The 17,736-nt window shown below is 51.3% G+C and overlaps 1 protein-coding gene across 2 annotated transcripts in view; it reads left to right on the forward strand.

Annotated features, from left to right (window-relative positions):
• Positions 1-17,736, forward strand: part of Ccdc88c (coiled-coil domain containing 88C) — a 117,253-nt gene that overhangs the window by 47,964 nt on the left and 51,553 nt on the right. Inside the window, exons 1-7 of one of the 2 annotated variants that reach the window (XM_040742623.1) lie at positions 6,141-6,250; positions 11,278-11,336; positions 12,131-12,214; positions 14,177-14,317; positions 14,744-14,928; positions 15,800-15,881; positions 16,179-16,337. In XM_040742623.1, the coding sequence (XP_040598557.1) occupies positions 6,166-6,250; positions 11,278-11,336; positions 12,131-12,214; positions 14,177-14,317; positions 14,744-14,928; positions 15,800-15,881; positions 16,179-16,337 (795 nt within the window). In that variant the 5' untranslated portion in view covers positions 6,141-6,165. Of the gene's footprint in view, positions 1-6,140; positions 6,251-11,277; positions 11,337-12,130; positions 12,215-14,176; positions 14,318-14,743; positions 14,929-15,799; positions 15,882-16,178; positions 16,338-17,736 lie in introns of those variants that run through there. The other variant, XM_040742622.1, reaches the window with a different exon arrangement.

Genomic DNA, 17,736 nt, shown 5'->3' on the forward strand with positions numbered 1-17,736 from the left:
CAGTTTGGACAGCTGTTAGCCACAGCTCTGGCTGCCAGCCTGGAGCCAGCACAGTGAAACACGTGATGGTTTTGGTGGCTTATCGTCCTGAGGCTTTAGGCCAAGCATGCACTTCTCCCCTTAGCAAGTGAATCCCTCTCCGTCCTCAGGTGTGCATGGGAGACACACAGGGCCTTTGCTTTGTTCCTTCTGAGAACGTGTGTCTGACTTTGGGAGTCTGAACCGTGATGGGCTCCACCGGCTTTGCTTCTGTAAACATAGCACAGAGTCCATTGTGGTGGGTGCGTCCCTAGATGGAGAAGCAAGCCCCTTTCTGGGAGCCGGTGTCTCTCCTCGGGGATCCTGTCATGTTTGTGAGTGTTCCGTGAGTGGTCTCCTGTCCCATATCCCTCCCCGGACTTGAGAGCACCTGGTGGGCAGGGGTTCTACGGCCCTCTGGTCTGGGACTCAGTTAGTCTATAAAGTGGCAGATCCTCCTGACACCTTCTAGGTGTCATGGCACAGCTTCGTTCCTGCATGCTGTAATTTCCAGGTGACGTGGAATGGCGGTGGGTGACCTCCCTTCCACACGGTCAGTCAGCCCTGCAGTGCCCGGTGTGCACCCTGGGGACAGAGCTCCTTGTGCAGCTCCTCCCTGCTCATTGGTTGTTTCGGAGTGGATGCCTGAGGTGTGAGGACAAACAAGGGTGCGGCCTGCAGGACGGGCTGAGGCCCGGGGTCCTGAGAGTTAGCAGTTTTTTCAGTAGGGTCTTCACTCTGTGGCTGCTCCTTGGCCTCACCTCCCTGGGGTCTAGCTGTCCTTTCTCCTGACTGGAACAGTCCTTAAGTTGCTGTGAGACTAGAGGAAAAGTAAAGCCAGTGACCAGCCAAGGACATGACTTCTGAAAGAGCAGTTTGCTTGTTGGCATGACCTTGGGAGTATCGGCAGAGACATTCTTGTACAGTAGAAGTAGGTAGGACGCTCTTTCCGGGTTCCAGCTGGTAATATGTCCACTTTTTTTTTTTTTTTTGTACACTGAAGAAGAAGCATGCTTGGCACTGGCCCATGAGCATTCATCGCCAGCATGATGTGGCCCTTTCATATCCACCAGGCTGCTTGGTGGCTCCTGCCTGCCAGGACCCTTCCCTTTCCATCCCATTCGCCAGCACCAGGAACATTTGGTTCTCCAAACCCTGGCTCTGGATTCATATTATGGCCCTCCAAGAAGAGGTGGAAAATGCCAGTTGCAGTCCGTCCAGCCACCCCTGAACCCCAGGGAAGGTTGGGTACTTTGAGGCTTGTATGGTGGTGCTGGGGACGTGGGTCTCTTGGCTGAGAACTGTGTTGCCTTCCAGGTTGATAGGGACTGGTGTTAACCAGGAGGTGGGGGTATGCCTCATAAGGTTGGCTGTGTAGCAAGGGCTGCCATTTGAGGGCAGCGGAGGAGCTGGAGAACAGAGTGCCTGCTCCTGTGCCAGCCTTTGAAGGCATTTTACAGTGTGGAAATGGCAGTGTGCTTCTGGGGCGTGTCAGTGCCATGCCCATTTATAGGTGAGGAATTTATTTATGCACACGCCCTTGTCACTAAGCTGATAAGCAGGGCCGTTGATTGGTAACCCAGGCTCTCTGGGGCCTGACTTCCTGTCTGTAGCACACACCCCATCTCGACAATTGCCAGCATTCAACCTTTCTGGACCACAGAGCTGGATCATGGTGCTGAGAAAAATGTCACTGGTGAATGGATCAAGGGAACAATCATAACCTCCTTACGCTGCCCAACCACCCTGCCATGCCTGCCACTTCCTCATCTTTCTGCTGCCCCCAAACCTGGATGCCTTTTTTCCTCTCACCCCTGTCAGAGGCAGATTGTTCGTGTCAGGGAAAACAAATCCTCATTCCTGTGTGGCACCAAACCAGAATACCCATAGAAAAGCAGATTCTTTTTTTTTTTTAAAGATTTATTTATTTATGTGCATTCGTGTCTGTGTGAGGACGCCAGATCACCTGGATGGATCTGGAGTTACAGACAGTTGTGAGCTGCCATGTGGGTGCTGAGAATTGAACTTGGGTCCTCTGGAAGAGCAGCCAGTGCTTTTAACCAATGAGCTACCTCTCCAGCCCCCAAAGTAGATTATTTTTAAAGCACATTATTTATGTGTTTATTGGGTTGGGGCACAGGCACATGTGCAACGGCTTGCATGTAGATATCAGGGAGCCGTTTTCAGGAGCAAGTTGGTTCTCTCCTTCTGCCATATAGATTCCAGGGATCAAATTTGGGTCATCAGGCTTGGTGCTAAATGCCTTTACCTGCCGAGCCATCTTGTCAGCCCTGATTTAAAAGCAAAACCAAAACCTGACTTTATTTGCATACCGTTGAATTTCTCCAGTTTTAAGTGTCTAGTTTACATCAGTGCTTTTCCCCACAAGTGTACAAGACTGTGTAACCCTCACCCCAGCTACCTGCTTTTCAGTGTTTGTCAGCAGGGCCCCTACCATGATACAGAATCAATGCTTGCCCATTTCAGAAGTTCTGGTTCCAGTTCTAAGAAGTGATGAGGTGATACGGTGGGCACAGGATATTAAAGCAGAGAATGACACCCACGCCTAAGCTCGGCGGCCTAGTCAGGGCTGACTGACACGCTAGTCCGGGGCCTCAGCAGACTGCCTTTGAGGGCAGAGGTGGCCTCCCCACAATGCACACACAGGTGGGTAGGTTTGACAGGGCTCCTCAGGGGTTCTGAGAGTCGGGGGCATGGCAGGAGTCATCCGCCAGGCAGAAGATGCAAACACAGACCCCAGACGTTATTTATGGAATCATATTTTCAGTTTTAAAATTTAAAAATAGGTGTGTGAAGCATTTCTTGTTTCCTTTTAAACAGAGAACAGCAAGAATTGTGTGGCTGCCCCTGGGTAGAGAGAATTGCTTTTTCCACTCGTTTTCTCTCCTGCCTGCATCTAGTGAGGGCACACACCACACTGTTCATCATAGCATTTTGCTGTTTGAGGTTAGTTTTGTGTTGTTGGCACACGTACCACAACGGAACAAGGTTTCAAATAGTGTGGAATCCACTGTGACATACCCTCCTGGCACCAGGCACCCATGTGGGCAGCCCCTGTCCAGTCCTTACTTACTGAGCTTCCTCAGTGAGGCCCTCCTGGCTTGCCTGCCCCGTCTATCCTGTCCTAGCTCCTCTGAGTGGACAGTCTGTCTTATATCTGAGTTGCCTAGATCAGGGTCTGGCGTGAAATATATGCTCAGCAAACAGCCACAGCCTACGTGCTGGAGGCCTGCCCCATCTCTTCCTGTCTCTCCACATGGCTGCTTTTTGAAGCCCATCTTTCTACAGCTGTTTAACCAAAGACTTGGAAACATAAAAAATGTTCAGGTGATGTTTAATCCCTGCTTCGTAACAGCTGTGTCTCCCTTAGGCCAGAGATGGCCTGCAGAGAGAGCCACACCGTCTGGCCACCTGCATAGCCATCAAGCCCATTTGTTTGGTTTGCTGCTGGGAGTCTCTGTAGAACCTTGTGAAGATCAAGGACCTGCAGCAGCTCTTGACTGTAAGATGAGGTAGAGTGGTGTATATGACACTGGTTTCTCAGCAGCTAGGCCTGTCACTGTGCCACACACACAGAAAGATGGGATTTGTCTGACAAGAAGCCAGAGTGTTAGCAAATTGATGCAGCATAGAACGATCTGGAAGAGACATTTTTCTTCCAAGGCTTGTATCCAAGCGCAGTGGTGGTTTACATCCTCATAAATTGCTGATCGCATCTGCATTAGCTACAATAGAAGGGAAAGAGCCAAGGAGGTGCAGGGCCCTGTTTAGAGAGAGACTTGCAGCTCGGAAGGAAGTCTCCTAGGTAAACATGTTTAAAGCCATACGTTATGTAGATGGTTATGTTTGTGAGTATTTGGCCATAGGTCCCAAGCAGGACTGGCCCCACCATTCCTATGCTCATTTTAAATGCCAATTCAGATTCCTGGGGAGGGGTCTGGGGAGGGGTTGTAACCGCATATGTGTACTCTGCGGGGGCCTGTCTGTGAGTACAGCTGTCAGTGGTTCTGCTGTTGGTCCCAAGTGTTCCTTGCATGGCGGATGAAGATAGGTCTCCAGCAGCGGACGGAGCACTTGGAGAGCTCAGAGCATTCCATGCGAATCCTTCCTCTTTAGCCAAATGTAGGACCCCGTGTTGTCAGCTGCTCTGGTTGTCAGCCAGTGGCCTGGTTTCTGATCCTCCCCCAAAGACCCAAATGCCCTTGTGTCTTTTTTTCATCCTGGCTGGCTGCCCCTTGGCTGGAGCCTTGCAGAAGGAGCTCAGCCCAAACCTGTTCTTTAGCATTTGCTATTCAGCTGCTGACTACTGGATCCGGGGCCCTGGGGCCATAGAAGAGCCCCCAGTGTGTACTGAGCAGGGAGGTGATAGAGGAGAATCCGTAATGATGGGTATCCCGGCATGCCAGCATGCGTGTGTGTGCAGAGGGGATAATTAATCCTACCCAGGCAAGTCAGAAGGGCTTTCTAGGGGAGGTGGTGTTTGGGCGGGGCTTGCCTTCTGCCATGGAACTAATACTCGAGATGATCACCTTATACAGGGGAATGGTCCATTTTGGACCATGTTGTTGGGATGATCCAGTCTATAATTTGATTGCTTTGAGGCCTTGCCTTGAAGATTATATTGGAGCAAAACTGCCCACATTAGGGCCAGGAAGCTGAGGAAGAAATGACCAGGTCAAGCTATGCCCGGTGACCTAATTTTAGACCTCCCATTAGGCCCCATCTCTTAAATCTCTTAGCAGTTTCTCTTGGGATCAGCCCTTCAACACACAGGCCTTTGGGGGCGTTCTCCATCCCGACTACAGAGGGGAAGTGGAGTGTCAGAGGTGGGAGGAGTTCAGGGTGGGAGCCAGCCTTGCTGGGAGGAAAGCTCTGGGATCAGCCACACCTCTTTACCATCTCGGGACAGCCCTGAAGTTGAAGTTCCTGAATCCAACGGAAACTTCCCTCACACCGAACATCTCTGCACAGCCGACTGGACTACCAAGGCAGGAGTGCTTGGCTCGCCAGCTGCCTCCTGCAACCCTAAAGGGCCCAGGCGCTGTTTGTCACAATGGGCCTTCTTACCTAAGTTGCTTTCCTCAGAACCGAAGGAGCTGCTGGCCTGTGGTCCTGCTGTGGGGTGAAGCGGCTGCTGAGTGTCTGCATGGGGCTGTCGAGCCGTTTTGTGTCCCTTCCCCAGCCTGCCCATGTTTTCATTTCATTTATCCAGGCCTTTACTTCTAACCCTGTTTATTTATTACATTTATTTTGTGTGTACGTGTGCCACAGTGTTCGTGTAAGGGTCTGACGGCAACTTTTAGGAGTCGGCTCTCTCCTTTCATCATGAGGTGGTCCAGGGATCAAACTCAGTGTGTTAGGCTTGGTGACAGGCACCTTTGCCAGTGACGCATCTTGATGACCATAGGTTGCAAAAGCCTTGAGTTCTTTGAATGAGGAGGGAGAAAAATGTAAGAGTTAATGGTTAATCCTTGTTAACTTGATCGGATTGGGATCCGCCTAGGAAACTCCAGAGTGTGTTTGCGAATGCATTTTCAGAGAGAGTAGGGGCGGCGCCATGCTATGGGATGGAGCCTGGGATAGAATAAAAGTCGGCTTCCTGAGTGCGGATGTAGCGTGAGAACCGCTTCACTGTTACCTCACCTACTCCGCCATGATGGGGTGTGTTCCTCCAAACCATGAGCCTGAATGCACCCTTTTGTTGAGTTGCTTTCGCCAGGTGTTTTGCCACAGCAACGAGAAAAATAGCTAATGCACTAAGTTTTTAAAGCACCCACTCTTACTGGAATTTTAATAATTCTCGTGTCTCCTCTTTGACTCTTGAGGGCAGTTCAGGATAGCACCCTGATGTCCTAAGGGGACATGTTAGCTTGCTCCTGGCTTCCCCGCTGCTTGCTTGCTCAGGAATGCGTCCCTTTGCTAGGGTGCAGTGCTGGCTTGGTGGCCTGGACGCTAGATGCTCATGCCATGCCTCCTAGGAACTATGGAACTTGGTCCCCGATACGCCTGGGCCAGCGCACTAGTCCAGGGCCAGCCCCCTAGCCGGCAGGGCCTGCTTAGAAACCAGGCTTTGTTTAGTAAACTTCCTGGAGTGGTGGAGCCCAGAGAGCCGCAGCCACCACCGCCATGGCTTTTAGAAGTTCTGCTCTCTGTGGCTGCAGCCGACCGAGTCGGAAGAGGAGATTGAAGGAGGAGGTGTTGTTTGTCAAAGGTCTCTGTCTTTCCCCGGGTGTCAGGGCCTGGAGCTGTCCCTCTGGTGCTGGGAGGTCCCTTGACTCTGATTCATTCCTGCTGCCCAGCCCCTCATCTCCTCCTGGGCAAACTGGACGCTCTTTCCGCTCGTATTCTTTGCTTGGTGAATTTTCTGTCAACTTCTGCTGCCTTGGGCTGGTAGGAACAGGCTGGGGTGGTGAGGGTGTCCTGAGGGCTCCTGTGGTTACTAACTGTTCTGTATAACCTGAGGACAGCTGTGGCTTTACAGGGCACTCAGGCATAGGGCAGATTTGATATGGGATTCAAGAGAGACACTGGTATGGGGGCGGATATGGCTGGCCAGGGGTACTTGGGGGACCCCTGCACCATTCCACACAGATGAATAGCTCTGTGCCTACCGATGTACATAGTTAATAATGTTTGTTGAATGACTAAATAAACAGGATTGCATGGTTGCTTAGAGTCTGGTGGGTGTCCTGTGTGATCACATTCTGTGGGTAAGAAAGCTAGCGCACCCCACCCCAGAATGTGAACCCGCTTCCTGCCCCTCAGGTGGGGCATGGCTGATGGAGGCAGTGCCATGCAAGGCTATTCTGACTGTCTAAATAATATAAGCAATAACAAACAAATCACTGTCTTCATGTTAGACAGAACCTCCAGGACGGTCACAGAGCTGGCCTCTTGGGTGAGCCCCTGGATGTACATGAGGACCATTGACATCGTGTTCAAACTGCTGTTTTCACAAATGGGACAGCCCTGTAATCATGCATATGAAATGACCGGTTTTTAAACAGAAAACCAGGGAAAGCAAAGTTAGTGGCAGAGAACAGAAGGCAGATTACTAAGAAAGATATGTATCTGTGGAAACCAAAGCTGATCTCCTTCAACAGTTAATATCAGTCAGTCAGCAAATGTGGGGAAACCCTTGCACAGTGAGTGCTGGGTGCTAGGGAGGAGTGGGTGGAGGGAGCAGCGGGCTCAGGGGCAGTGGGTGGAGGGAGCAGCGGGCTCAGGGGCAGTGGGTGGAGGGAGCAGCGGGCTCAGGGGCAGTGGGTGGAGGGAGCAGCGGGCTCAGGGGCAGCCTGCGTCTCTGACTCAGCCACCGCTGCCTTATTTGTAAGATGGAGGAGATGCGGCTGCCCCTTTGGGACTGTTTTAGAGTTAACACAAATGGTAGCCATAGCACATGATACTGAAACACAGTACTCTTGGGTGTAAGCCCCCCCTCCCAAAAGAGAACCTGGCTGATTTGTAGGTCCTTATCCTGCTGGGTTAGCAAGACGGGGCTGAGGTGCCCCTCTGTTCTCTGACCCTGTCTCCAGATCCCCAGTGCTTCCTTCCTGCCTTCCCCAAGGCTGCCACCTTCCACCGCGTCCTCTGAGCTCTCCCAGCTCCTCGGGATAACTGTGCGGCCCCTCTCCATCCCTCCCTCACACCCTGTGTGGGAACAGATGCCCCTCCCTCTTGCCCTGGGAGCTGGGTGCTGCATGCATCTTCCAGGGTTGTGCGTTCATTCATTGACCAGCTTCTCTGCCGCTTTCCAAGCCGACTAGGACGGACTGGGTGACTGTCGGGCTGTAAGCAAGCTAGTGGGGTTTTCTTAGACTCCACCACTGACTCAGACTCTCTGGGGTTCCCTGCACAAAACAAGAGGTAGCGTGGGTGTCTGGCGTTTTTTGACTTCACTCCCTGAGGTCGCTTGTGAATCATCTGGCCTAGAAAATGACGTTGCTTCGCCCCCAGCACCGTCTCTGGAAGCCAGCTCCAGTAAGCTTGACCACAAAACATTCCAAATTGGAGTGATGTGCATTCTTACCTCTGGACCTTTGCACGTGCTGTTTTCCTGTGCCTGGAAGCCTTGCCCGACACTGCAAACTAGAAGTCATCTTTCCAGGTCCCCAGAGCGTGCGTGCATGTGTGAGTGTGGTGTTTTGCCTGTGTGTGTGTTTGTGTGTGTGTGTTTGTGTGTGTGTGTGTGTGTGTGTGCGTGCACCCGCGCCCTTCCCTTCAAGCTGTGTGTCCCAGGGACCATACTAAGCTATTTTGCTCACCCTGTTTTGTATTATTTTGAAACAGGTCTTACCAGGTATCCTGGGCTGGCCTTGAACTCCACGATGCTCCTTGCTTCAGTCTCCCCCGTGCTATCATAGATGTGTGCCACCGCGCCTAGCTCCTCTTTAGCTTTCCCCTAATTCTGGTGACTTTTTGGCTCGGGGTGGCACATGGATGATGACAGGGTGCAGAGGGAGTGCCACACCTGCTCTTTTGCTGACCTCGTGGGCTTTACTGTTGTACATTTTAATTATTTTGTGTGTGTGGGCATATCGCCTGCATATATGTGCTTGGTACTCATGGATACCAGAAGAGGGCATTGGAGCCCCCTGGAACTGGAGCTACAGACAGGTATGATGTGTCATGTGGGTGCTGGGAATCAAGCCTGTGTCCTCTGGAAGAGTAGCCAGTGCCCAGAGCTGCTGAGCCCTCTCTCCAGGTCCCTTCGGTGTAGTTCTGAGCCCTCCCATCTGTGCAGAGTTCTAAGCCCTTTCCTGTCAGAATACTTGCTTGCCTCCTTGCCACTAGCATCAGGCCTGTCTAGCACTGGTTCCTCACTTTGATTTGTTTTTAATTGGCAGATAGCAATTACAGACCAAATGCACCGCACCATGACATGTTGGTGCATTCATAGCATGTATTGATCAACCTAGGCCCCTTGGGTTACCTATCACTCCAAACCGATCCCTGGTGAGAAGACCCAAGTCCTCCCTACAGCCTATTTGGCATGTATGTACAGTACTGTGAGCTGTAACCACTGTCTGTGTGGTAGGACACAGAGCTCGCCCCTCCCTTCTGGTGGGAACTCAGTCTTCGAGGCTACCTGTTTCACCGGAGCTGTCTTGGTTATTCTAAAGGACACTGTAATTGGATCTTTTGGCCCTTGGCTGTGAATAAAGATTTTCTACATAAGCTCAGGCTCTAGACGCATTCTCTTTCCTTGTCTCAGACCTAGTGGTAGAGGCAGGTGAGCACAGGAGCAGGAGCTATGTCTATCTCACTGCCGCCCAAAGGCACAGGCACACAGGGCCTCCTGCCTGCCAGCAATGTGTGAAACTCAGAGGGGAAGGAGGTACATGTTGCCTGGGGATGCCTCCAGAGCATCCCATTGGCCAGACTTGAGGCTGTTAGCACTTGGATGTGTGAATTCCCTTTCCTTCTGATTAAACCAACATGGAAGGCTTGGCTTTTCTCAGTGATAAGAGGAATGTGGTAATGTGTAGATTAGAGCCTTTGGCCACAGCATATGGATCCCATCACTTTAGCTCACCTTCACCAGACCTTATCTCCTGGTGTGTCATGGAGAACAAGGAGATGGCCTCAGGTCCCACCTGAGGCTGGAAGGTGCTTGGCGTGTACCTGCAGAGGAGTGAACTCTCAGCTCCCGGTTCTCAGGTTTGATGGCCATGCCAGTACTTTGGAGTCAGGTCAGTGGAGTCTTGGCCAGGAATTAGCAGGCTCTCACAGGTTACCGCCTCCACCCCGGCTGTATCTCAGTTCCTAGGTGTGGTTTGGGTTTTTTCCTTTTCCCTTTGTTTTAAAATACCTGGCAGCAACTTAAGGGAAGGTGCATTTATTTTGGCTCATGCACTAAGAGGTATTGCCTCATATTCTACATCTGTCAGGTCAGGATGGGGGTGGCGGCACTCATCAGGCTTCTTCTTTCCTCCTTCAGTGCAGGACCCCAGCCCATGGAATGGTGGCATCCGTGTGAGTTTCGGCCTCCCTCCTTAGTTAAGCCTCAGGAATTGCCCTCCAAGACACATACAGAGGTGTCCTAGGCACTTCCAAGTCCAGTCAAGTTTGACAGCGATGGGTGACATTACAGATGCTTCCATTTGGTACTTGGGGCATTTTGGCACCGTGTGATAGGGAAGTCATGAGAAAATGATGCTGTGTTTTTAGCATACATCATTCCCTGTTGTATGTTAGAACGTGACGAAAAGGGCAGAAAACAATAGTTTTTCGTTTGTTTGTTGTTTTAACAAACCTGAATGGAAACCCTCTTCATGACCTGGGCCAGCTGTCTCCATCTCACAGAAGTAGGAAAGATCTCAGGTCCTGGGATATTGGTTTAGGTAGGTGATGGAGATAGACATTCAGCCTCAAGCACAATCAAAGACATAAAACTCTGAATGAACTACGGCTTAGAACCCGTCCCAGTGGCAAAACTAAGAGAGTAACCAGATGTATTGATCAAGGGTTGCAAAGTGGAAACTGTTGCATGATTGACAGGGCAAAATGGAGAAGCCTGTCTGTGGGACAGTTTGGCCACATGATGAGTGTAACATGTTTGTCTCCACTCCCCCCAAGACAGTGTCTTGGATTGAAATACTGCCAGCTTGACCTCTGGGATGCTGTTGGTTGATGCTTGAGTCTTTGTGGGAAACCACAGCTTGGGGTGCTAACGAAGGGGGAGTCACAAGGGCCAGGCCAGCCAGGGGCGCATAGCAAGCCTTTGTTGCCAGAAGCAAAGGATGACGCAGGTATGTTTTCCGTGGTTTATGTCAGAACACTCCAGTCCGACCCTGAACTTCGCAAATGAGGGGAAGGGGATGTGAGGAGGGTGAGCATTGCCAGCATGAAGCCGCAGACAGTGGGTTTGCTGGGCTGTCCGCCCGCTCGCTCTGTTTGAGATCTCAAGTGGTAACAGGCAAAAGCTATACAGATGTCTCCTAGTGGACTTTGCTTATAGTACACACTAAAGATTTTTGCTGATGGGAAGGACTGTTAATTGTCGTGGAGAGCAATTTATGAGGTGTGTGAATGGCAAAGGGATCAAATGGTCCTGCCCAGAATTCTTATGTGGTAAAAAAATAAATGAACTCCTGTGTAGTGTGCACTTGTAAGAGGCTACTGGGATTTTATTTTAGTTTTTATCTGATTTTTTTTCCTCCTGAAGGCAAAGCAGACACCTCCTGGGACTTCCTTAAGCAGTTGAATTTAATTAAATCTGTTGCTGTTTTGATACAGGGAAGAGCATGGAGGAGATTAAGAAGGTGCTGCTGTTGGTGCTGGGCTGTGCTGTTCAGGTAGGGCTGCTCAGTGGGTGGGGAGGGTCCAGGTAGCCAGTCCATCATTACAGGAGTTGCTAGGAGACAGTGTGGCAGTTGTTTGTAGTGCCAGGCACCTTGAGGTGGAGACCCCTGCCCCCAGGCCAGGATAACATAAGGTGTGCTCCCTGCAGCTTGTAGGCCAGGTCTCGGGCACCTGTTTTTGTAAGTAGGTTTTATTGAGCTGCTGCCACACTCCATTCTTTGCAAATGTCACTACATGTTTTCCAGCTGCAGTGGCAGGGTTGAGGAACTGTGACAGAGGCCAGGAAATGTAAAACTGTCAGCATCTAGTTGGACATAGTGACACACACCGTGACCTTAGCACGTGGGGACTGAGGCAGGAGAATTGTGAATTTGAGGGTAACCTAGACTACAGAGGCCTTGTCTGAAACAGCGAAGGGCTGGTGCCGAGATTAGTAACAGCGCTTGGCTGGTATGTGTAAAACCCTGGGTTCTGTTCCCAGTGTCACCAAGCAGACACAGTCGCCCTCTGGCCCTTTACCATCAGGATGTGCCTGCCCTTGCCCTGAGTCATTTGTGCTCCCTTGTGGAGAGCTGTGTGAAGTAAGCATTTCTGTGTCCCACCTAAGTTTTCACCTTGGAGGGATCAAAGGCAAACCTCTGAAGCCAGTCTCCTGTAGGTGGCCAGAGGAGCTTTGTGGAGAGTCTTTGAGGAAGTACAAGGACCCCAGGGTGGTGTGGGTGTGGTTGTTACCTGAGTTTTCTGTACCTGGACAAAGGCCTCCGTTCACTTGTGTAACCCTTCGTAGTGTGAAAGAAAAGAGGAGTTCATTGAGAGAATCAAACAGCTGGACATCGAGACCCAGGCTGGCATTGTGGCTCACATCCAGGAGGTAGGCATGGGGTTGGGGACTGGCTGTGGATGCTGGGGCTATGGCAAGAGTCAGCATCTCCATAGTGGAAAAGTTTGAGGGCTACATCACCATGAACGATTCTGCTAATTTTAGGTTTCATAACACCACAAACGCATTGATTCTGTTTGGAAAGGTAGCCACCAGCAAGCTAAAATAAAATAGGAGTTAAAAAAAAACCAACACTTCAATCAAGTCATCTTCTGCCTGCTTCTTCTTGCCTTATATGGGCTCAGACTATTTTTAAGAGCTGTCAAATGGTTTAGACTCGGAATTTGATTTATAGGCCCTGAAAACATATTCTGGCAAACGTCATCCCGCTCTGAACGGTTGATCTTTATAGAGGGTCTCTGGTGCTGTCAGTGATACACAAGGAAGCAAGCTATCACCAAGTGCGGTGTCAAAGCCAGCAAGTCCTGAGAGCACTGCCTCAGGAGGCTTCTACATGGGAAGGACAAGCCAGGGGTTGACTGAGATGGTATCAGCTGAAGAGGTGGCTTTTGTGGGGGGCAGAGGGCCATCTGGGATGAACCTTTTCCTAGTGCTAGGTGCCTTGTTAGGGCTCAGCATTCCATCTAACTAGGCAACATAGATAAATGCAGCAATGCAAGTGTGTGAGAGCCACTGTGCAGTTAGTAGAGGCACCAGACCCAGGGCTTCCCTGGTAGGTGCTGGTGACATGGCTGTGGCTGGGGCACTGTAGGGTCCAGAGTTTTAAGCCAGATTTGAAGTAGGAGATAGGTGCCACTCATTGCACAGTAGGAGAAAGCTGACATAGGAGGAAGTCAGTATTTAATAAATATTTTCAACTATTACTGTGTTCCTTTGAGTTTAAGAAGAAGTCTACTTTTTAATTTCCTTGTGGGTGTTGTGTTTTGCAAACACGTATGTCTAGGGACTTAGGTCATTGAGATTTGCCAGTTCTTTGCACTCACTGTCTTTTCTGCCCAGGCAGCAGGGTATTAAAAAAGAAATATACAGCCAAAGAGGCCTGTGGAAACTAGCAAATTTGGCTACTGGCATAGGAATTCATTGGATACCTCTTAAAAGTCCACATGCCCGGAATCTGCTATGCAGCCGCTTGTTAGAATCAAGGGAGGAGGAGAATGGATCTTTAATTAAAAGCTAAGAAGGTGACCATCTGCAGCAGACTTGTAGACCCTGCAGCTAGCCACAATCGCCTTGAGACTCCCCAGGCCTAGTGCAGGCCATGCTGGGGACTTGGCCTCCTGATCCTGGCTGCAGGGTACCACGGAATAAGATTTCTCCCAGTTCAGACGTCTGAGTGCTTCCGCAGCGGACACCTCTCTTTCCCTGGTGTTGTCGTCCCCTTTGAGACCCGTGTGTTACACCATCTCTCTTCCAAACACGGGAGGATGGCAGCTCAGCAGATCCTGAGCTCTCTGCTAGGAGAGTGCTAAAGCTAGCTGCCCTCTGAGGTCTGTGGGAATGAGGCTCAGGCCTCAAAATTGCCTAAGACTGTAAATAGTTCCTCCAAAGAAACCAAGATTGCTATGTCCGCACTATTCTGGACTAAGGAACTTAACATTTTTGCTCTATTTGGGTTAGATTTTATTTTAAGAAATAAGGTAGGACCTGTTCCTCGTTCTCACACGGAAAGGCTCTCCTTCTCTGTGTTGTGAGTTAATGCGGCTGACAGCATCCCAGGGAATGTGAGCCTCTTGTCATGCTAGGAAAGGAGGAGTTTATATGTGCCTGGATTCTAAACCGACTTATGGAGCTCCTCTGCTAGGCATGGGAAAGTTATCAGTGAGGGCTTCATAGTGTCTGGGGGCGGGGGAGCAAGTTGCTGTTCCTAGTATGGGAATGAGGTGTAGAGTGGGCTCTGGGCTCTGCCTGGGTCACACACCACATGGCCTGGGCATTCAGGAATACCAGGGCCAAACACAGCAGCCTCTGCAGTCCTGGGCCATGTTCCCACAGGTGACCCACAACCAGGAGAATGTGTTTGACCTACAGTGGCTGGAGTTGCCAGACGTGGCCCCAGAGGAGCTGGAGGCCCTCTCCAGAAACATGGTGTTCCACCTCCGCAGACTCATCGACGAGCGTGACGAGTGCACAGAGGTGTGCCTGTGGGACAGCTGTGACTGGCGGGATGGGTCCCTAATGTGGCCTTTCTCCTTCAGCTTTTCTCTGTCTCTGGTCTGAATGCCTCCCGGACTGGACTGCTGTTCAGGGTCTCTGGGGTGGGACACCAGTATTTCCCCTGGGTATAGCCCCTGTGGTAAATGGTCTTAGCAGACATGCCTGCAGGTCAGCAGAGGCTGACCAGGGTGCCTGCCCAGCATGGGGTAAGGGGGGCGTGTTTCCGCTCCTACTCTTTTTTTGTAACACTGAATAGTGTCTCTCTCTGAGAAAGGTAGCATGCTCTCTCCTGTCTCCGTCTCTTGTCTCAGTGGTTCTTCACTTAGTCTGGGCCTCCCTGACACTGGCCAGTCCTGGGAGCGCTTAGTGAAGCCATGTATTCCTGTCTCCTCCCTGTCTGTGCAGCTGATCGTGGACCTGACACAAGAGAGGGACTACCTGCAGGCGCAGCACCCTCCCAGCCCCGGCAAGTTCTCCAGCCCAGACTCCACACCAAGCCCCACCAGCAGCCTGTCCAGCGAGGACAAGCAGCACCTGGCTGTGGAGCTGACTGACACCAAGGCCAGGCTGCGGCGTGTCAGGCAGGAACTGTGAGTCCTGCCGCTTTTCCCTCTCCTCTGTGCTGTGAGCCAGACACGGGTCTTCCCATGGACTTTGCTTGCACGCGTGGTGTTGCGTGATGGCTCAGCCGGCAGGGCTGCTGAGCGCCTTGTGGCTGAAGGCTCATCACCAGCCTTCTGCAGGCCTGCACTTGTAGTGAGGGCCTCCTGGTGATTAGGCTCCAGCCAGACTGTCTGTCGGAGTAGGCTGCTGTCCGTGCAGGCTCAGTTTAGGGCTGGGGTGAACAGTGTTTTCTTGGCTCTCTTGGTTCCTTCCTGTTTCCTTGAAGTTGTGAATGTCACTTGCCCATCTGGAAGTTGCTCAACCTTACTGCTCCATGTCTGGTCTCACAGAGCTGTGGCTAGGCTCTCTGTTTAAGGGTGCATTTTAGAAACATAAGAATTTTGAGCTGGAGAGATAGCTTAGTGGGTACAGTGCTTGCAGAGTTAGGAACCCCAGCACCCACATAAGAGCACGTATGTAACCCTGTCCTGGGGGTGGAGACAGAAGGATTCTTAGGGCTTGCTGCCTAGCCAGTCTAGCTGAAAGAAGTTCCTGCTTCAACAAGAGACTGTGTCTCAAGAAAAATAATGTGGAGGACTTAGAGAAAGACACGGACTATCAAATCTGTGGGCACTACATGCACTTGCACAGTGAGCACATGCACACACACCCCCACACCCTAGCCATCACGTGCACGTGTGTGTGCAAACACAGAATAAATGTCAGGAACATTTTCACAGGCTCCCAGAAGCATGTGTGCCCTCCTCTCGGACCTCTGTGGTCCTAGAAGTAGCAGCCTGTTCCCAGAGCCTGCCAAGAAACATCCTCCCCTTCACTTTCTCCTAATCACCCGTGCAGGGAGGAGAAGACGGAGCAGCTTGCGGATACCAGACACGAGGTGGACCAGCTGGTTCTGGAGCTTCAAAAGGCCAAGCAAGATGTGAGCAGAAAGCCTGGGCCTATGCCAACAGGGGCTGAGCCTGGGGCTCCCCAGTAACAGGTCCCAGGAGGTCAAGGATGTAGCATGGGACTTGTCCAGCAAAGCTGTCCACGGTTGTCCTGAGAGCTTCCTCGGGGTGCCAACAGTGTTTCTTAGTGAAAGTGTGGGCGACCCCACAGGGTGGCATGGACGCAGAGCTCCTTGGCCGTCAGGAGATCCCATGCTGTAGGGATGTGACCCTTTCTTCCTCCTTCAATGAGTGCTTTAAGCTGGCTTCCACCTTCTCCACTCTCACAGAATATTCAGCTCGCTGCTGATGCCCGGTCAGCCCGTGCCTATCGGGATGAGCTGGACGCGCTGAGGGAAAAGGCAAACCGTGTGGAGAGACTGGAGATGGAGCTGATACGCTGCAAGGAGAAGCTGCACGATGTGGACTTTTACAAGGCTCGCATGGAGGTAAGCAGCCGCCCTCGAGATGGGTGAGGTGGCCAGACAGGCTTCATCCACCGCTGTCCCGGGAGGATCTGAGGAGAGAGCCCGTGCTACAGCAGCCGCTTCCCCAGCAGCCCACCTGCCTGGGTCCTTCCTGGCTCTCCCTCTAGCCCTCTCTCATCGAGCGGATGAGCGGGAGCAGAGAGGACTGATAAAGGGCAGCCGTTCTTTTTAGAGGTTTTTCTTTCTCCCACTTCATGCCTGTCATGGGTTTCTTTTGCAGTGGTAGACACAATGACCAGAGGAAACTGTAGGGAAAGGGTTTGTTTTAATATTTCAGCTTGTAGTTCACTGTGGATGGAGGGCAGGGCAAGAGCCTAGAAGCAGGAGCTGATGGGAAAGCCACAGGAAAGTGCCACTTGCTGGCTTGCTCAGCTCAGGTGTAGCACCACCCACGGCAGCTCTCCCGAATCAGTCACCTCCAGGCCAGTCTTAGGAGGCATTTTCCCAGTTGAGAATCCCTTTCCCCAAATGACCCTAGCTTGTATCAAGTTGACGTAAAACCAGTTATCACAATAACATAATGAAGACTTCTATTTGTGCGGGGTTTTTTGCTTGTTTTGTTTTGGCCTGTGTCTTAAGGCTTGCACTTTATTTCTGGGCTGTTTGCTAGTCGCCAGTCCGTGCATAATGAAGGTACTGCTGCTGATGAAGTTTTATAGATGAGGGATGGGCAGGTCCCCTAGTCTACTCGTGGACAATGGAAGCTGTGCCAACCTGTTGTCATTACCCTGCTCATTGTGTTTGTAAGTGTGGGCACACACAGTGAATGCGGGAAGGACAGGATGACTTTCCAGGGTTGCTTCTCTCGTCGTCTGGTTCCTGTGGCTATGCTGCTTTATTCTGCAGGCTGGCTGGCCTGCGAGCTTTGAGCCTGTTCCCTCGTTTCTGCTTCCCACATCACTGTAGGAGTGTTGTGACAACAAATGTGTGCCACCGTGTCTGACTTTTTAAATTAAGAAAATATATACTAACCTTAGTTTTAGTGGTGTATATTATATGTAGGTGGGGGGACTGTGTGTGTGTGTGTGTGCAGGTGCCGTCAGAGGTGAGAGGTGATCGTGTAAGCATTCGTGCGTGTGTGCGTGCATGCGCTGCTCTAAGGAGATAGGTGTGGGCAGCTGTTAACCACTGAGCTGCTTCTCCACACCTTTGTGTCTAGCCTTGATGTGGGTGCTGGGGATGGAATTTGAGTGGTCAACCTTGTACTATAGCAAATGGTTTCACCCACTGAGCCATCTCTGTCCCCTTTCTTTCTTTTTCCTTTTGAGATTGGGTTTTGCTCTCCTACCCACACTGGCCTTGAATTCCTGGGCTCCAGCTGTCCTGCTTCAGCCTGGTAGCTTCTGGGGTCACGGAGCAC

The sequence above is a fragment of the Mesocricetus auratus genome, unplaced genomic scaffold (assembly GCF_017639785.1).
Source record: "Mesocricetus auratus isolate SY011 unplaced genomic scaffold, BCM_Maur_2.0 Super-Scaffold_15014, whole genome shotgun sequence".
Lineage (NCBI taxonomy): Eukaryota > Metazoa > Chordata > Mammalia > Rodentia > Cricetidae > Mesocricetus > Mesocricetus auratus.